The following is a 21,770-nucleotide window of genomic DNA, read 5'->3' as shown; positions in this document are numbered from 1 at the left end:
CCGGCCAAGGGCACATGCCTGGGTTGCGGGCTCAATCTCCAGTGGGGTGCGTGCAGGAGGCAACCAATCAATGATTCTCTCTCATCATTGATGTTTCTATCTCTCTCTCTCTCCTTCTCCCTTCCTCTATGAAACCAATAAAGAAATATATATATATTAAAAAAAAAAAAAGAATCCCGCTTTCATAGGGATCTTAATGTTTTAAGTGAGATAAAAGAAATGTATAAAAATGTAAGACAATCATACTCTTTTCATTACTTTTTTAAGCTTAGAAGTTATTTTTCATTAAAACACGTGTTGCGAAATAAGGTGTTAATAATTATTTTTTTATTTGTTAATCCTCACCCAAGGATATTTTCCCATTGATTTCTAGAGTTGGAGGAAGGAGGAGAGATAGAGAAACATCAATGTGAGAGAGATACATCGGTTGGTTGCCTCCCGCACTCACCCGACCAGGGCTGGGGATTGAGCCTGCAACTGAGGCACGTGCCCTCAACCAGAATCAAACCTGGGACCTTCAGTATGTAGAATGACACTCTATCCACTGAGCCCAACTGGCTAGGCAGTATTTATTATTTTTTAATGAATAAGCAAACATTTAATTTTATATTCTTCCTATAGTAAATATCAATTAACATAACCCACATAAACAAAAATTTTGGGATTCTTAATAGTTTTTAAGATTATACAGGGATATGGTGACTAAAAAGTTTGAGAACCACTACAGTAGAGATTTCAATTTCTGTATTTCCATTCATATATGGAATCCTAATCTATATATATAAAAAGCCAGCAACCAGAACAAAACACTGTAATAACCAGAACGACTGGTCATTATTATGCCCACTGCGGCCAGCGAACCGCCTGATCAGAGGGTTGGGGCTCGCTGGCCAAACTCCTGAAGCCCCTCCCCCCAGCAGGCCCCACCCCCGGTGAGCCCCCACCACCCTGATCAGCCCACAGCCCATCCCCCTGGCTGGCCCTGCCCCTGACTGCACACCCCCCTACTTCAATAGGGGGTGGCTGGGCCGGCCAACCTCCTGCAGCCCCTCCTCCTGCCTGGCCCCACCCCAGATCGGCCCCCCCACCCCAATGGGGATGGGCCAGGCAGCCAACCTCCCGCCATCTCCTCCTTCTGACAGGCCCGGCCCCAATCCACCCCGATTGGGGCTGGGCCAGCCAGACCTCACCCGTGCACGAATTCGTGCACTGCGCCTCTAGTGTTTAAATAAAATTATATACTTAAGCACTCAATTTTAGATCAATATGCTCAGGTTCTTTTTTTTTAAAATATATTTTATTGGTTTTTTACAGAGAGGAAGGGAGAGGGATAGAGAGTTAGAAACATCGATGAGAGAGAAACATCAATCAGCTGCCTCCTGCATGCCCCCAATTGGGGATGTACCCGCAGCCAAGGTACATGCCCTTGACCAGAATCGAACCTGGGACCCTTGAGTCCGCAGGCCGATGCTCTATCCACTGAGCCAAACCGGTTAGGCCGTATGCTCAGTTTCTAGCAAATTTCATCCTCAAAAGAAAAGAAAACCAATGTCTCCAATTACACTAAGAAAATGTATTTCAGTGTTAAAAAATATTGTTACCTGTATTCACAGGGGTTTGAATGGATGGTGGTGTACTCTCGCTTACATTTCTTTTGGACTCCAGCAACTGTCTCACTGTACCTGTGTTTCTATGAAATATATATACACAAAAATAGTCAGTCATGAATATAACATTGTAGGGAACATCAATTTATGTATAGATAAAGCAGTGGCCCATGGGAAAAAAAAGAGTGACTAGACATAGCTATTGCAGCATTAAATTTCAAGTGAATGCACTGAGGGAAAACCACCACATAGACTTCAGAATGCTAGGGCAGGAGGGGAAGTGTCCTATGGCATTAGAGAAGAGTCTTCCTCTTATATTCTAATGTCCTTAATACTTTTACCTGAAAACCAAATGTAGGTCCTAAAATCTGCAGACACTAGCTTTTATCACCCCTGACCAAAGCATTTCTCAGTTACTTGAGAGAATACTATTTAGTACAAGTGATAAAAGAAATCTGCAATGACCAAAGAAAGCCTTATAATAAATTACCAAAACCAATATCCATAACAAAGCAAAAAGGAAGGAAATACACTTAATTTGGTATACCACTTGTCTCTATACTAATACCTAAGATTAGATTCCAAGATGTTTCTGCAAAATAAAATCAGAAACTTGTTCTCTTATTTTATTACTTTATTTTTTAAAAATCTTTATTGTTGCAAGTATTACATATGTCCCTTTTTTCCCCCCACTGACCCCTTCTAACCACCCCACCCACTACCCCAGGCCTTCACACCCTATTGTCTGTGCCATGGGTTATACATTTATGCATACAAGTTCTTTGATCTCTTCCTACCTACCCGCACCTTCCCACTGAGATTCTAGAGTCTGTACCATGCTTCTATGTCTCGGGTCTATTTTGTTCAACAGTTAATTTTGTTCATTAGATTCTACATATGAGTTATTTGGAAACTTGACAGACTTGCTATTTAAAAACCTTGCACACTATTGATGGAAATGTAAATTGGTGCAGTCACTATTGAAAACAGTCCAAAGCTTCCTCAAAAAATTAAAAATAGAGCTACCATATGATACAGCAATTACACATCTGGATATTTGTTTGAAGTAAACCAAAATACTAATTAGAAAAGATATATGCATAACCATTTTCAATGCAGCATTATTTAAAATAACCAAGATATGGAAACAACTTAAGTGCTCACCTATGGATGAATGGGTAAGCAAACTTTTATACATATACACACATAGGAGTATTATTTAGTCATAAAAAAAATTTTCCCATTTGACCCCCAACATGGATGGATCTTGAAGACATGCTGATAAGCGAAGTTAAAGAGAGAAAGAAATCTAAAAAAACAAAATTCATTTTAAGAAATCTAAAAAAAATACGTATTTTTTAAAATTCATATAGAGAACAGATTGGTAGTTGCCAGAAGTGGGGGCTGGTGGATGGGAAAAATGAGTGAATTTTATTTTTAAAAGGTAGAAAAAGAGGTCCTGGGAGTGTTCTCAGTGGTTAGAGTCGGCCCATGCACCAAAGGGTCGCAGGTTCCATTCCTGGTCAAGAGCACATACCTGGGTTGCAGGTTCAGTCCCCACATGCAGGAGGCAACCTGTCAATGTGTCTCTCTCACATCGATGTTCTCCCCCTCACCCCAGTAACCCTCCCTCCCTCCCTCCCTCCATCTTTCCCTCCCTTCCACTCTAGCTAAAAGCAATGGAAAAATATCCCCATGTGAGGATTAACACAAGAAAAAGGAAAAAAAAGAAAAAAAAGGGGGGAGGGGAATAAATACTTGACAAATAGACTGTTTATTATTCTCACCTATAGGGCACACTGTTATTGCTGTTGACATCAACTATAGACTTTCCTGGTGATACAGGTACAGGTGGGTTTGGTGGATTCTAAGGGAGAAAAATACCAAGGTAAAATAAAACCCAATATAAAACAAATCTTTAAAAATAAGACCTTAAATGCTTTATCAATATATTATCTGTTACTTCTATAATTCCATGAAAAATATTATTAGTTGAGACAAGAATTTGAATCTTGGATTTGCCACTTGTTAGCTGTCTTAAGCACAGTACTTAATGGAAACAACTGCTTATTATACAAAAGACAAATGTAATAAAATTCTGATACCTCAGTTTTTTGAGATGAGCAAATAAAATGAAGACTATGAAAATGGTTTACATGCTGTAAGGGCTCAATAAACAAAACAATAAAAATATTAATAATAAACCAGATATACTCATTCAATAAATATCTAGTGAATGTCTACATATACTTTACTAGGCATAGCAAATAAAAACGGTTCAAAAAAGATTTATACAAATTTTCTAATATAAGAAATAAAATAGCTCATTTTACACATTATAACAAAGAAACAAAGTTGAGAAAGTGAAATTTAAAATCAGGAAATTATGTAGTTGAAAAATCTATAATGAAAAATCTTTGGATATGTCTAAGCGAGTTTGGGGAAATTAGTCTATATAGAACAAAGGAAAAAACCAATTGTCAGTTACTCAAGAAAAAAAGAGAGAAAACAGAATTTTAAAAGTTAAGTAAAAACAATACAGAGATGAAGAACAAATTATTAGTTGTGGGGGGAAGGGAATCAGTGGGGGTGGAGGGACAAGGTAAGCTTGAAACTATAAAATTGTTTTTAAGTCAAGTGAGAAAATGAATCAAGACAGAAAAATCTTGTAGAAATAGTGATTATTAATGAAATAATTATTATTGGCAATTATCATGTGCCAGATAATGGATCTATCAATACAAAAAGAAATGTGAATTGCTCAAATGGGGAAAAAAGTCAAGAGGAAGAGAAAGAAATTCAACTGAAAAACTAAAAAGCAACATGCAAATGCTATATTAAAAATATGTACTGCATGCCCCAGCTGGTGTGGCTCACTTGGTTGAATATCATCTTCGTGCACCAAAAGGTAGCCAGTTCGATACCCAATCAGGGAGGGCACATGCCCAGGTTTCAAGCTCAATTCCTGTTGGGATGTATGCGGGAGGCAACCAATCGATGTTTCTCACATCCCATGTTTCTCTCTCCCTCTCCCTTTCTTTCTCTCTAAAAATCAATAAAAACATATTTTTAAATTTTTTTAAATAATGTACTACAGAGTAACTAAGGAAACAACAAAAAGAAAAACTAGGCTATAGAATAGTGTTTATGTTATGCTACCATGTTTGGACTTAACTTACATAGTGTAAGAAAGGAAGGGCAGAACGGGCTACTGAAGGCAGTGGAATACTAAAATGATAACAGACTAGACTAGGATAAATCCCAAAAAACATAATTTTTTAAAAATATATATTTTTATTGAATTCAGAGAAGGAGAAAGAGGGAGAGAGAGATAAAAACATCAATGATGCGAGAGAATCATTGATCAGCTGCCTCCTGCACACCCACTACTGGGGATCGAACTCGCAACCAGGGCATGTGCCCTTGACCAGAATCAAACCCGGGACCCTTCAGTCTGCATGTATAGAAAATACAGCTTCAAGAATGCCATAAATTAAAAGTAATTGATATGTGTTAAAATGTGAAAACAGTAACTGAAAATTAGGAAAGGGTTAAAAATTAATTATAGAGCTGCAGAAACAACATACAGTAAGTACAGTGAATGAGAGCAAACTTCAAAACTGTAATAAAGGAAGTGTTTCCTCCTAATTCAGCATTAACTAAGATTATCAGTTAGAGCTAAATATTAATTGTGCAACAAGAGAAATTCTTACTTCTTGTCTTTTCTTAAGATCTTCTTTGGCTGCTCCAAAGCGTTTGGTTAACCTGGCTATCTTGGCCTACAAAAAGCAAAAATGGAAAGACAACTCAAGTGGCATTATGGTATTAAAATGTAACCCATATAACAAGAAACTCATAGATAACAGGATCCTCAAAGATAGCAAACAGCAAAAAAATAAATAAAGTAAGCTGATTGTAAAACATATATTTGAAAAACACAGAAAATTATAATGAAAACTAAAATGGCCTTAAATTTGATACCCACAGGTAAAGCTACTAAGATTAGCTTTTTTCCTCCTAGAACTATGGATACTTGCTCACAAACCAGTACATTTCTGAATATGTATGATTGTTTTTTGTTATTTTTAAACATAGTTGTAATCACACTTCACTTTCTCACAAGAGAATTTTGTAGTAGCAAAAATAAGCATATCTGTAAGTAATAAAGATCCCTTGTCAATACTACTTATGGGTACATGTATAATATATTGAATCAATATATACCATTGATTTTATATATATACAGGCAGTCCTCGGATTACATTGGACTCGACAGACATCGTTTCATGGTTACGTCGCCATCTCCCATTTATTTTTTAAAAATAAAATAAAATATATGTGCTTTATGTTTTTTATTATTTATTTACCACAAGTAAAGGTCAGGAATTATCTTTAAAATTTTTTTTTACTGTTTCACTTCATTACTGCTGTGTATGTGCTCCATGTGAGTGACATAGGTGCTTAGTAGGTGGGTTCCAACTTACGGCGTTATATTGGGCCGTTACGTCGTGCCATAGGAACGGATCTCCGACGTAACACAAGGACCTACTGTATATCATATATATTAAATCATATATATTTCACTTTCCAGATTGATGTCAATGTTCCTCAATGTATTGCCATAGTCAAATAACACTGCAATTAATGTTTGTTCTTTCACATGATTTCCATAGACAACATTCACAGAAATAGAATTCCTAAGTTAGAGTATATTTTTAAGGCTCTTATCTAAATGTTTTTCAGAAAGGCTTTGCTCATTTATAATTTCAATAGCAGTTATATGAGTGCTCATGTAATATTACTTTGAAACATTTAATTTCATTATTCTGTTATTCTTTAACTAGTGGCCCGGTGCACGAAATTCATGCACGGGGGAGGGTGTGTTCCTCAGCCTGGCTTGCACCCTCTCCAATTTGGGACCCCTCGAAAAATGTCCTGCCAGTTTACAGGGATTGGGCCTAAACCAGCAGTCGGACATCCCTCTCATAATCCGGGACTGCTGGCTCCTAACCGCTCACCTGCCTGCCTGCCTGCCTGATTGCCTCTAACCACTCTGCCTGCTGGCCTGTTCGCCCCCAACTGCCCTCCCCCCTGCTGCCGGCCTGCTTGCCCCCAAATGCCCCCCCCCAGCCTGATCACCCCAAACTGTCCCCCCCTGCTTGCCTGCTCGCCCCTACCTTCCATCCCCACTGGCCTGCTCATCCCCAACTGCCCCCCCACTGTCCTGATCACCTCCAACTGACCCCCACTGATGGCCTGCTTGCCCCCAACTGGCCCCCCTGCTGGTCTGCTTACCCCCAACTGCCCCACCCCCCACCAGCCTGATCACCCACAACTGCCCTCCCCTCTTGGCCTCTAACCGCCTCTACCTCGGCCCCACCACCATGGTTTTGTCCAGAAGAACATCTGGAAGGTCCCCTGGAAGGTCTCCCAGTCTAATTAGCATATTACTCTTTTATTAGTATAGATATATTTGTCTGTAAATATGATTATGATTGCAGATATGAGTAGGACCAGGTAAAATTTCATAGAATGGGCCTTTTATTACAGATGGTTTCCCATGTATGCATATTTTCTAAAGTAGTAAAAATTACTTTAAAAAATGTTTCATGAAGACTTTGAGAAATTTACAGTATCTGCTTTTCTTCCAAGAAAGTTGTCACTTTTATGCCAGAGTGAGAATTATTTGTATGCTTTGTATGTCAGCATTGGGCCACTGTGACTGGGGGGCACTTAGCTTGACTTGAGAGTAATTATCTTGCTCACTGGCTGGGAGGGAGAGTGTGTGGCAGAGGAGATAAATACTGGGTTCTGGATTATTCATAGATTGCTGACTTTCTGGATTGATTGTGCAAGCCCCTCCTTTTATTGATGTCCACCTTCTGCTGACAGACATCTATCCTGGTAGAGAAATGAAATGAAACTCTCTTTCTTGTCATTGTAAAAAGCATTTGAATTCCTAAGGTGTGATAAGGCCAACCAGCCATCCACAGTCAAGGTACACATTTTCATGGAGGATGTTCCCACTCTTGAATAAATTAAAACAATTTTTTTCTTTTAATTTAAACTTTCTTCTATAACTGTTTTCTTGTTACTTAAAAGCTAGTGTTTTTTTTGAAACTGCTTCCAAAGCTTTTCAAGCTGTATATGTCCTTGGAATGAATTTATAAATAAGAATTGAGTGCGGCGGGTGTGACTCAGTGGTTTAGCATCGACCTATGAACCAGGAAGTCACAGTTTGATTCCAGGTCAGGCCACATGCCCAGGGGTGTGTAGGAGGCAGCCGATCAATGATTCTCTCTCATCATTGATGTTTCTATCTCTCTCTCCCTCTCCCTTCCTCTCTGAATCAGTAAGTATATATTTTAAAGAGAGAGAGAGAAGAGTGTATATGTTTGTAAATAAGAAAACATGTATTTGATGCTCTTAGAAAGTCTTATTTTCTTTCATTAAAACTTGTGCAGTATAGGGAACTCCATAGATTCTCCCAATTTGAAGAAAGTTAGAGGGAAAGGTACTAAATTCAGAGTTCCTTGGGAAAATGTATCACTTACATATTTTTTTATGTTTTTTTTAAATCAAAAACTGAAATATTTTCTATTCAGAAAATATATTTGGATCTAAAATCTTCTATAATTTTAACCCTAAAATATCAATTTAAATATTTTAAAAATGGTTGGGATGTTTGTTTTTTTAAATAAGTTAGGTTACTGGAGTTCTACATGTTACTGGATCACCTGGGATAATTTTCTGATTGAAAAATTAAGAATTATAGTCAGAGGGAAGGACATTAGAATTTTAAAAGAACATATTCAATTTACTTTAGAAGCCGAACCTCTCTTATCATGTGACTTGTTTTGTATGTCTGTTAAACTATATTATCACATAATCATTGCTGCTATTGGGAGAAATAGTGACAGTTGATTCAGGTCATTTGAATGTCCACTGTCTGTTTTAATTTGTATGTTCATTTTGACTCTGTCATATGCTTAATCTTCAGTGGGAGTCAGAACCTATTATTTTTGCCTGCTCCCTCCTTTACGTTGGAAATATTTTTTTTACCCAGAGGGACCTTAACTTTGATGTAAGGGATTGTTTCCATTGCCAACTTTTTTCTTCCTTGCCAAGTAAGAGAGTTGTGAACTCTTCAGTGATGCCTTCCACAGGATATTTGCAGATGTGGTTGGGAAAAGTCATTTCATCCCCGACCTTTGCATGTCAGGTGCTGGGGTGCCCGGGTGCCACCTGGCCTGCGCCCTGGCTCTCCCGCCCTCCGATCGCCATGGCGATCACAGGGCAGCAGAGTTTTATTTTTTTTCAGAGAGGTATAAATTATTTAAGAATTAAAGCTATGTGCACACGGCCAAAAAAAAAAAAGAAAGAAAAAAAAAATCGGCTCCACCAGTCCCACCTTCCCACCAGTCCCGGCAGGGACTGACAGCAAAGCTCCTCTCCATCCTGAGCCCTCCAGCCCCGTGCAGACAGAGCCCCCCCGAGCGAGAGCCAAGCAACGTGGACCTGAGGGCTGTGCTCCTGGAGCAACTGCAGAGGGAGAGGGGCAGGCAGGAGCAGCGAGCCAAGGAGGGCCCATGGGCCGCAGGCCCGGGGCTGCGGAAGTTACCAGAAAAGAAAAAAAAGAAAGATGCAAAAGGACCCGCGGCTCTGGATCTGCCCTCCACAGAAGACTTCGACACCCTGGTCTTGGCCCCATGAAGGCTGATAATACCTGTGGCCTCGCCAAGTGCCAGGTCAGTATCGTGACTCTGGGCCAGCTCTGCCCACACTGCAGCCACCGCTACTGCCTAAGCCACTGCCAGCCTGAGATCCATGGCTGTGGGGAGCGGGCCCTCGCCCATGCCCGGCAGAGAATCAGCTGGGAGGGAGTGCTGTACACCGGCAGTGGGGCCAAGGACCGGTCCCTGGACCCCACCAAGAGGGCCCAGCTGCAGAGGAGCCTGGATAAGAAGCTGGGCGAGCTGAGCAGCCAGACGAGGAACAAAAGGAGGGAGAAGGAGATGTGAGCCCGCCCTCACACCCTCCGGCCTTGTCTTTGCAAATGCAGGTGGGGGCAAGCAGCCGTCCCTGGTGCTTTCTGTGCCTTGTAGCTGCTCCGGTGACGTGACCAGGGCTGCATGAGCAAGCGAGGGGCCGCTGGGAGGGGGTGGGTCCTCGGGCCCAGCATGCCCTGCCTTGCGCTGGGGTGGGGGCGGGCTGCAGTGGCTGTTCCCTGGACCTTCCTGGGAGAGAGCCGCACCAGGTCTCAGCTTTGCTGGCACCAGGGCCCCCTGGGGTTCTCCGAGGTCCCTCGCCAACTGCTTTAAGAGAACCTTTAAAGAGGTTCCGGGAGTCCGGGGTTTCCGCCTGGCCTGCGCCCCGGCTCTCCCGCCCTACGATCACCATGGCAATCATGGGGCGCAGGCCAGCCGGTAACCCCTACCCCCAGGGGTCCCAGGTTGCCGCCCGGCTTTCCGATGGCAATCACCGGCTGGGGGGTGGGGAAAGGCCACCTTTGCCCGCCCCCCAGCTCTTGCCTGCCGCCTGGGATGCCGGTCACCATTCTTCTTCATTCCTCTTTTGCCTCCCATCATTGCGCGTATGCAAATTAACCACCATCTTTGTTGGCGGTTACCACCATCTTTCTTGGCAGTTAATTTGCATATTGCCCTGATTAGCCCATGAAAAGCGTAGCGGAGGTACGGTTAATTACCCTTTTTGTCTTTTATTAGATAGGATAATCTGACAAAAATTTTACCTTGCTAGTATTAATATACCAGTGAAATTATTTTATCATTTGTACTGCTTACATAAACTAACTAAACACATATTTTGCCCAAATACATATTCACAGAAAATTTTAAATTAGACAGAACAGAAAGAAAAAAAACTAAAAAAATTATCACATCACCACATGTAAAATCTTTATATTTCCTTTAAGTCTTTTACTAAGTGATATTCAATTTATTTTTTATTTTTTATCTTCACCCAAGGATATGTTTATTGATTTTAGAGAGAGAAGAAGGGGGGGAGTGGGGGAGAGAGAGAGACAGACAGACAGACAGACACGTGAGAGAGAAACACCGATCAGTTGCCTCCTGTATGTGCCCAGACCAGGGATCAAACAAGGAATCCAGGAATCAACCCTTTTGGTGTATGAGAAGAAACTCCAACCAACTGACCCACCCAGCCAGGGCAGTCAATTCTTTTACTACTATTGCTACTGCAATTTTATATCTAATATATTTTCAAAAATTATAAACTAAGCTTCTGAATGTATTCATGAGGCCTAATAAAAAGCTCCTCCAGAGAATTTCTTCTATCTAGTATATATACATCACTTTAAAAAATGGTATCTATTTTTAAAGTTCCTTTCAGAAAGTAGTCACTTCTAAAGGAGACCCCAAACCTTCCAACTTATTTAAGCCCACTCACAAAGCCTAAACAATCACCTGTGATTCCCAAAATGAAGATTTTTCCTCAGGACTTAGTTATTTATGATTATTAACACCCAAGGATAGAACAGAATGATTTTATATTCTTAATATGGACTTATCTTTCTGTGACTAAAATATTTCATGCAATTTTTTCAAGAAAGGTATGTAAAAAGATGTTTTTTATACCCCAACTTATACAAGAATCTTTCATTTTTAATTTAGTCAGACTACCTAGTAGATATTCTATAAATTGTTTTGTATGTAACATAATACTATTTTTATTTAAAAATGAAAACTAATTAAAAAATTATTTTTTTAAATTTCTTTTTGTTTGCTATGTACGGGCGAATGTCTACAAGGATAAATACCAATGTAAAAGTGGTTACCTCTACAGAGTAGGATCGGCAGACCTTGAGGGAGAATATACAGAGAAGGACTTCATTTTCATATCATATACATCTATAGTATTCAAACACTTTTAAAAAAAGAATTTTATCACTTGAAAAAGTAAACTATTAGCAGAGAACGAAAACCAAAGTTTTGAACATGGACTTACCTTTTGTCATTTATTATTCTTAAAAAAAAAAATCAAAGAACAGTCTTTTTGTTGTTTTAATCTAGGAAAAAAACAATTTTTTCTAAATTATAATTCTAAATATCTGCCATCATATGTCTAAGATTGAATTCCTATTTTGGCAAGTACTCTGTGATTCTTTTTTTAAAGGCTATGAACAGCCCGGCTGGCATGGCTCAATGGTTGAGCATTGACCTATGAACCAGGAGGTAATGGTTCGATTCCCGGTCAGGGCACATGTGCGGGTTGCAGGCTCGATCCCCAGTGTGGGGCATGTAGGAGGCAGCCAATCAATGATTCTCCTCAACATTGACGTTTCTATCTCTCTCTCCCTTTTCCTTCCTCTCTGAAATCACTGTTGGGATTCAGACACACTGGACCTTGTTTAGCAAAGTGGATTAATATATTGAAGGAATAACTTATAACAAATATTACTTAAAGAGAGGCCCAATGTGCAAAACCGCATGGCCCCGCCCACCCATGTGCGCCTCACCAGGCCTGCGCCCGCCCGCTACCACCTCTGCTGTAATCGGGGGCCTGTGGGCTGCAGGGGAGGGACTGAGAGGTGCTCCATGCACTTCATGGTGACGGTCGTTTGGTCGTTTTGGTTGTGACGACCCTGGCCTTTATTATTATGATTATGATACTTATGACAAGTGAGATACCAGCCTTTCTTCAGTGACAAAAAAACTATTTAAGAAGTACTAAGTATATAATTTCTGAGGCTCTATTATGGGTTAAACTGTGTATATCCAAATCTCATATACTACATCCAAACCGCAAGTATCTCAGAATGTGACCTTATTTGCAAATAGGTAGATGCAGAGGTAATTAGTTTATATGAGGTCATACTGAAATAAGGGTGGTCCTCAATCCAATGTATCCTTGTAAAAGGGGAGATTTGGATACAGACACAAACAGGTACAGACGGAGTCACATGAAAATAAAGCCAGAGATCAGGGTGATGCATTTGCAAGGCAAGGAACACTCATAACTGTCAGTAAACAAACGATCAGAAACCAGAAGAGACACATGGAACAGATTCTTCCTCATACCTCGCAGAAAGAACCAGTCCACCAACACCTTGATCTACAACTTTCAGCCTCCAGAACTATGAAACAATATGTTTCTGTTATTTAAGCCACCCAGTTAATGGCACCACTTTTATGGCAGTCCTAGGAAACTAACAGAGGCTCCTCTTACTTCTAAAATTTAGAAGTTAGATATATTTTATTGTCAAGTTCAAAAATGTATCACAAACAATAAGTTATAAAATGCATATGCAAAAAAAATTCATATACAATTCAAGTCAGTGTACAAACCTGTAGTTCAGTAAGAACTGTTTTATGCCTCTTATTACATTCGATCTTTTCCACTCGTGTTTTCAATTCTGCCAAAGTCTTATCAAATACAGCACACTGTAGTGCACGCAATTTTTCTTCCAGCAACCACTGTACAACCTAAATAAATACATATTTCTTTGTTACAAGCAAAGAAGGCATTTCAGCAAGCACTGAACAGTAAATATCGCTAAGTACTATGTAAAACTACATTAATGAAAAAAACAGGCTGGGATCCATAACACAATGGATGTGCTGAAATCCTCTACTTCTACATATATGATATCTACTGAAAAAGAATAATATATGAAAAAAGTAGAAAAGTTTCAGAGGGTGAAATTTAAAAATAATTTGAAACTGAAGTTTTATTATTTTCGTCCCATACACTCAATCATAATTTAAAGGACACAAATTAAAGAACAAGATTTTTAAATTCTAATCTGTTCCAGATATTTTTGTGAGATACTTATAGTGCACTATAAAATTCCTGTAAAACATTTCTAAATGCATACTCATAATTTCCATTTTTATCTCATTATGGACCCATAACAAAGAGGAAACATGGTACATGTCCATGAATCATACTGTTCAAGAGAAGTAAACTCTCAATACACATAAAAGTTTTCAAAATTCTTTCACAGAGCTATCTTCATATTTCTAACAGCTCTATAAGAAATACTAAATAAACATTATTTATCTTCATATGACAAATAAAAAAAAACTGAAAGAAAAAAGCTACTTTTCTTACTGCCTCACTATTCCTTTTCCTAGTATGGATATTTATATTTATCTTAGTGGAAGCATACTGGTCTAAAAACTAGATTATTTATAAGTTTTATCATTAAATTGATAAGAACTTGAAAAATTAATTTCACCTGAGTTGCATATTCCTCTCTTAAAAAGGAATTTGTCATAAACATTGGTGTAAACATTTTGAAAATATATTAAATAATGCATATTTTCAGTTCTATGTATAGTTTAGCAGATTGGGGGGATGTCAAAATCTGAACTTTACTCTCTCTCCCTAGTCCTTGGAAAGCCTTATCTCTACCATTTTTAATACTAAGTCTAAAGTACATACTAAAAATTTAGAATGTAGGAACTTATAACCATGAAACCAGCTTATTATAAAGATTAAAATAGTAACATATAAGACTAATGTTTCTATTATAATAAAGTTCAATATAGCAGAAAAGATAAAATCTGAAAACTAACAATTTTGTTACTAAAGTAAATAAACGACATCATCAAATCTCCCTTCCAATTTGATAATTACTACCCTATCTAAAATACATTATGTAGCTTTAAAAAGAGAAATTTTAAAATTAAATTATTAAAAATAATAAGCTCAACAACTTTAAGTTCTCTTTTTCTGTGACCTGAATATTTCAGTAAAATACAAAAAAAAATTTTTCAAGACCTAGAAAAATAAAGATGGTGGTGCTTTTTACTTAATATGATTTTCAATTTATAATCTATAACACCTTTTGCAGCTTCTGGTTAATATCTCCTTTGGCTGTAATCTTTACTTGAAATTCTGCCTCATATTCTTCTTCCATGTATCGACGACGTTTGGACTGTACATTGTCCATGTCCTCAGATTTAGAACGTTTTCTTCTGGAAAATTCAACTGAGGACAAAAAGCATAATGATCTGTCAGGTGTTTTTTATTATATAACTTAATGCCAAATCTCCATCCTAAGCAAAATATTATTTCTAGCTATCACAATAGCATTATCAATCAATTATTTTATGAATTACTTTTGAGATCAGAAAAATAGACAGGTAGCTTTTAGCTTTCAACTTGAAATGATTTTCAATATGCTAAAAAAGAATCCCTAATGGCTAAGCAAGGTACACTATAAATACAGAATATCTTATCATTGAAATCTTCCTATTAAGATGGAGAATCACTTAAAAATGTGATTATGAAATGAGAAGAAATAATCTTATACTGATTCCCATTGCTAAATATTATAGTGAACACTAATCCTCTGACAACATACAGTATTCAGTCTCTGTCACAGATTTTTAACAACTGTGTGCAGCTTTAACTATTTAATTCTTCTTCCTCAGTAAATATTTCCCTCAGTAAATCTAGAAAAAAACTCCTACTTAAATATCAGCCTTAGGCAAATAACATTATAAATGTTATTCTTTTTTAAAAAAATAATAGTCATTCTTAACATATCCTAATGAATTTCAAATATATAAAAATAATAAAATTAATGACAATTATAAAAGTATATTTGGTAAAGAATAAATATTCAAAGATCTTCACTTAGAAAATTTCTATTTCAAATAGTGTTAATATTCATGAGCTCATAAGCAAATTTTAACTGGTTTCTTTTTCAATACATAAAAAGTGAACCCCTGGCCAGGTGGCTCAGTTGGTTGGGTGTCACCCCATACACCAAAAGGTTGTGTGTTCAATTCCCAGTCAAGGCACATGCTTAGGCTGCGGGTTCAATCCTCTGTCAGGGTATGCATGGGAGGCAGGCTATCAATGTTTCTCTCTCACATTGATGTTTCTCTTTCTTTTTCTCTCTCCCAACATCCCTTACTCTCTCAAAAAAATCAATGAAAACATAATCTTGGGTGAGGATTTTGAAAAATCAAGTGAAAATATTAAAATCTTTACACTTATTAAAGGCAAATGCCTTCATGTGACCACACCTACCAGTCTCCACTTTATTCTCGATCCATATCTGTGCCTATTTTTAAAATCCAGTTATACTCTATAACAGTGATGGCGAACCTTTTGAGCTCGGCGTGTCAGCATTTTGAAAAACCCTAACTTAACTCTGGTGCCGTGTCACATATAGAAATTTTTTGATATTTGCAACCATAGTAAAACAAAGATTTATATTTTTGATATTTATTTTATATATTTAAATGCCATTTAACAAAGAAAAATCAACCAAAAAAATGAATTCGCGTGTCACATCACACGTGTGTCATAGGTTCACCATCACTGCCATGACTTCACTTATAATCATAACTTTAAATCATACATAGAGAGCAGTATGAAGGGATAGTTACAGAACCCAGGTTTCCTGACTTGTAGTCCAATGATCTTCCTATAAACTTAATAATACTCAGTCCCATCGTTTCCCACAAAGTTTAAGAACCTTAAGGAGACTGAGACACATACTTCCATTCACTAATATCATCCCAGAAAAAATCCTTATAGTCTCATGCTTTAAACATAAATCTAAAACAATTTCTCTCAAGATATTCAGATAGTATCTAAATATTAAGCTTAAATCTTTCTTATGGAACAAGAGAAAGTATAAATAAAATAAAACACTCAAGTTTATAAAATAATTAATCTTTTCAAAGATCCTTAGCCATCAACAAAATGATTTAACGGTGGCTTACTTAAATTGCAAAATTTTATAATCATCTCATGGACATAAAAGTATAGTCCACAGTCTTCAAACTAGAATGAATGATTTATTATTTTTCAAACCAGTTCAGTTTTTTTGTACATGCTTACTTTTCTTAGAAGTTCTTTCATCTTCATGTATTACTACTTGCTCTTCTTCCTCTGGTTTCCTGTCCTTTTCATTATTTTGTACCTCTGTAACAAAAAAGAGAACAGAAAACATTACTTCCATTAGAATTCATAACAGCACAAGAAAATTTACACTTTTGGTATAAATATTCAGTTAATAATTGTTTATGAAATCAGTCTCAAGATATGAAATTTTAGGAATTAAAAGGGAGCATGAACTGGTAGAAATGAATGACCAAGTCCACTTTCAAGTGTTCCTACAAATTCATAATAATCTCTTAACATGGACAAAAATTAATAGTACAGATTTTTTAAAATAAATACTCCTACTTAGTAATTTACTGTCAGCCACAGATTACTAAAATATATTAAGAACTACCATAAAGCAATTTGACTCCTTACATTTAATTACTAAAACTAAAAAAGGGATTGTGACTATTACAAACCACTGGCAAACTACTGCCAAAACACCTAATTATTTTGACCAGACAGGTTGAACCATTGTTATTCAATGGTTATGGGACAGTTCATAAAGGAGGAATGGAAAAGCTATCCTAAAAATAATGATCATTTTACTTAAAAGTAATAGCTACTTTGATACCAGTCCCAACAACCAAGCTAGGTGCTTAACATATATTATTTCATATACTCGGTATAAGTTTACACTATACACAGTATTTTTGTCATCATATAGATGAGGAAAGTAAAGTTCAGATAAGTTGTTTTCACTAGAGGCATTTAAAATACAACAATTAAAGAGTGCTACCCAAAAATATTGTTAAAAGTGTCTATACAATTTCACTGCTATAACAAAATCCCAGAGGTACCACAAATAGCCTTTGGCCAATCAACCTATATCTCATCTACTAATCAATCATTAAATGGGAGAGAAGAACAAATCACAAATATGTTTGGGCTTCCATTTTATCCCCCTTTACATCACTGCAACTGGCTCTCCAGTCGCTTCAATAAGGCATGCTGTTTAATCATATTCTGCTACCAAAATAAAATAAGCAATCACAAGGTGCACTATATAAAAATTTTGATATGGCATTTCTTATGCAAACACCAGGGTTTTCATCCCAACAGCGCTGTGGGTAGTAAGTCAAGTTAAAAAAACTTAAAAGACCTTTTAAGTGAAAATAGGCAAAGACCAGGATCACTGATGAACCTATTAAAGCTCTTACAAATACAATTTTCACACTAATAAAACAATAAAGTTGTAAAATGTGACTATAGTAAAACAAAGCAAAATAAAACAAAAAAGCTAGCACAGTATATATATAGATTAAAACTATTTTTAAACTTTAAAATAAATGAGTATTAGAATATTAACTTTCCATTTATCATCCTATGCTCATTAGAAATGTTTTTAAAATCTCATGCCTCAATCCTAGTTTCAATTAAATGAAAATTTATTTTGCTCCCTTGTGGCTACAAACTCATTACAAAGCATTTTTTTCTATATACAGTAGTATTTAGTTTTCCAAATATTTCTGATTTTAATACTGAAAATGATGACTCCTGAGTTTCCTAGTCCCCAGTTTCCAGACACACGGGTAAACAGGGTTGTTTGAAATGAAGGTTTATAGTCTTTGTTGAGCAAATCATCTTATCACCCAAAGAACAAAATTAGCCATGGCTCCAATTAGGGCAAGCCAGATAGATAATCTAGAACACAGCAGAGGCAATTGGCCTGGTTTAGTCTACCTCTTTTATGCATATATTAGCTCCCTCTTGTCTTACAGGTATATCAAGCTTAGCTTAAGATTCTTTCATTTTACTCAAAACCTCCTCCTATCACCTAATTTCCATTTTCCATATATGCTTAGAAGATATGCCTGGATTCTCACCCCTTAAAATACTTATTAGGATTTTAGAATAGACACATAGAATTAAAATTTATACTCTAGTTTTATTTAAAGAACTCTGGATAAGAAAAATGGTATTAACAGATTCTACAGAAAGGAGTAAGGCCCTATATTTCTTTAATTTTTTTATTCCTAAAGTCTCAAGAGAATCTGAGTGCACCTCCTTCAACCCAGGATAATAAACAAAGGCCCATGTACATACATTTTTATATATAATTTAAAGTAGTTCCTGAGACTTCTGAAACTCATCTGAATGCTTAAAACTGCCTTCATTCACAGATAGTTTCTGCTGTAATTCTTCTGGTATTGAGTATAGCCTCATTACAAACTGCCATGTTTTAATAAACAGTTCTAAGTGTGGAATTCTTTCAATCAGACTAGACCTGCAATTTTCAACCAGTGTGGTGCAGCATACTGGTGTACTACAAGAATTTTTAAAACATGCAATGCCTGCCCTGGCTGGTACTTCACAATGGTTAGAGAGTAAACACATGGACAGGAGGGTCCCAGGTTTGATTCACAGTTAATGGCACATACCTGGGTTGCAGGTTCAATCCCCACCCCACAGTTGGCATTCGAGAGACAACCAATCTATGTGTCTCACATATCGATATTTCTCCCTCCCTCTCTCCCTCCCCTTCCTCCCTCCCTTTCTCCCACTATAAAAATCAATGGGGAAAATATCCTTGGGTGAGGATTAAAACTCTCAGCAAACTGGAAATAGAGGGATCATATCTTAACATAATAAAGGCCATATATGACAAACCTACAACCAACATCATACTCAATAGGCAAAAACTAAAGCCATTTCCCCTAGGAACAGGAACAAGACAGGGATGCCTACTTTCACCACTCTTATTCAACATAGTACTGGAAGTGCTAGCCACAGAGATCAGACAAGAAGAAATAAAAGGCATCCAAATTGGAAAGGAGGAAGTAAATCTCTCATTATTCATGATACAATATCAATATCAGATACATGATATTGTACATAGAAAACCCTAAAGATTCCACCAAAAAACTCCTAGATTTAAATGAATTTGGCAATGTAGCTGGATACAAAATTAACACCCAGAAATCAATGGCATTTTTATACCCCAATAATGAATTCTCAGAAAGACAAATTAAACAAACAATCCCAATTACCATTGGAACAAAAAAATTAAGATATTTAGGAATAAATTTAACCAACAAGGTAAAAGACTTGTACTCGGAAAACTACAGGACATTGAAAAAAAGACATAGAGGAAGATATAAACAAGTGGAAGAATATACCATGTTCATGGATTGGTAGAATTAACATTAAAATGTTACTACCCAAAGCAATCGATTCAATGTAATCCCTATTAAATTACCAATGGCATAATTCACATCTAGAACACACATTCCAAAAGTTTATATGGAACCAAAAAAGACTCTGAATAGCCGCAGCAATTGTGAGAAAGAAAAAGAAAGTTGGGAGGATCACAATACCAGATATCAAGTTACTACAAAGCCACTATAATTAAAACAGGATGGTACTGACATAAGAACAAAGAGATCAGTGGAACAAAACAGAGACCTCAAAAAACAACATTAGACAAAAGAGGCAAGAGCATACAATGGAGCCAAGATAGTCTCTTCAATAAATGGTGTTGGGAAAATTGGACAGACACATGCAAAAAAATTAAACTAGATCACCAACTTACACCATACACAAGAAAAAAAATCAAAATGGATAAAAGACTGAATGTGAAACCATAAAAATCCTAGAAGAAACCATAGGCAGCAAAATCTCAGACATCTCTTGTAGCAATATATTTGAGGATACATCTAGGGGCAACAGAAACTAAGGAGAAAATAAACAAATGGGACTACATCAAAATAAAAAGCTTCTTCATAGCAAAAGAAACCATCAACAAAAAGCAAAGCGAGCCTACTGTATGGGAGAACATATTTGGCGTGATACATCTGATAAAGGGTTAATATCCAAAACATATAAGGAACTCAGACAATTTAACAAAGGGAAGACAAGCAATACAATTAAAAAGTGGGCATAAGACCTGAATAGACATTTCTCTAAAGAAGACATACAGATGGCCAAGAGACATGAAAAAATGCTCAAAATCACTAATCATCAGAGAGGTGCAAATTAAAATGACAATGAGGTATAACCTCATTCCTATCAGAATGGCTACCATCAATAAATCAATAAATGACAAGTGCTGGAGAGGATGTAAAGAAAAGGGAACACTAATACACTGCTGGTAGGAATGCAGACTGGTGTAGCTATTATGGAAAACAGTATGGAGTTCCCTCAAAAAATTAAATATGGAACTGCCATTTGACCCAGTGATCCCACTTCTAGGAATACAACCTAAGAAACCCAAAACGCCAATCAGAAAGAATGTATGAACCCCTATGTTCATAGGAGTATAATTTATAATAGCTAAGATCTTGAAACAGCCCATCTTAGCTATTATAAATTATATTCCTATGAACATAGGGGTTCATACATTCTTTAGTAGATGAGTAGATAAAAAAGCTGTGGTACATTTATAACATGGAATACTATGCAGCTATAAAAAAAAAGAATCTCTGACCCTTTGAGACAGCATGGAGGGACCTGGAGAGTATTATGCTAAGCGAAATAAGCCAGTCAGAGAAAGGTAAGTATCACAAGATTGCACTCATATGTGGAATCTAATGAATAAAAACTGTTGAACAAAATAGATCCAGAGACATAGAAGCATGAAACAGACTGTTGAATCTCAGAAGGAAGGTGAGGTGGGAAGAGATCAACCAAAGAATTTGTATGCATATATGCTATCAGAATGCTTTAGCCTTAGAACGAAGGTCCTCCTTGATATACATCTCTTATAGCACTAATTATTCATTCACTCCACAAATATTTACTGAGCCCTTACTATAACCCAAGAAGTATTTTGACTTGATGGTAGGGGCTTAGCATAGGAATAAAAGCTGTGAAGATGAATTCTAGATCTATTCTTAAGGTAAAGCCAACAGGACATCCTGATGGACTGGATATGGGATATGAAGGGAAAAAAATGGCTCCAAGGTTTCTGGGCTGAGCAGTAAGGACAAAGCTGCCAAAAAAAGGAATAATCTTCCTTAAAATCCTGTTATACAGATAGTGAAAGGCAAGTGTTTTCCTGAATACATCTTATATTCTCCTGTAAAAACCCAGAATACCAATTTAACATAATTACTGTATTCATAGCCTTGTATTTAATGCCCTGTGTTTTAATTATTGTCTACATCCTGAGGGAAAATACTAAATTTTATCTTTAAATCCCCAGAATCATAAAGAGCCTGGCTCTTTATGAATAAATGCTCTTTAGAAATAAAGTCATCATTTAATAATAAAAAATCTCTACCTCCAAAACCTGATAAAATATATTGGGTGGGAGAGAGGAATCTTCTGTGTCTC

At 36.9% G+C, this 21,770-nt stretch overlaps 1 protein-coding gene across 3 annotated transcripts in view; it reads right to left on the bottom strand.

The window, feature by feature from the left end:
• The window catches only part of ATF7IP (activating transcription factor 7 interacting protein), a 116,343-nt gene that overhangs the window by 37,584 nt on the left and 56,989 nt on the right, over positions 1–21,770 (bottom strand). For all 3 annotated transcript variants that reach the window (XM_014451714.2, XM_023750057.1, XM_023750056.1), the window contains exons 3-8: positions 16,452–16,535; positions 14,437–14,582; positions 12,935–13,072; positions 5,321–5,386; positions 3,395–3,474; positions 1,602–1,690 (exon numbers count right to left, since the gene is read on the bottom strand). In XM_014451714.2, coding sequence (XP_014307200.1) covers positions 1,602–1,690; positions 3,395–3,474; positions 5,321–5,386; positions 12,935–13,072; positions 14,437–14,582; positions 16,452–16,535 — 603 coding nt within the window. The remainder of the gene's footprint in view (positions 1–1,601; positions 1,691–3,394; positions 3,475–5,320; positions 5,387–12,934; positions 13,073–14,436; positions 14,583–16,451; positions 16,536–21,770) is intronic.

The sequence above is a fragment of the Myotis lucifugus genome, unplaced genomic scaffold (assembly GCF_000147115.1).
Source record: "Myotis lucifugus unplaced genomic scaffold, Myoluc2.0 scaffold_10, whole genome shotgun sequence".
Taxonomy (NCBI): domain Eukaryota; kingdom Metazoa; phylum Chordata; class Mammalia; order Chiroptera; family Vespertilionidae; genus Myotis; species Myotis lucifugus.
This window is presented reverse-complemented; position numbering and strand designations above follow the sequence as displayed.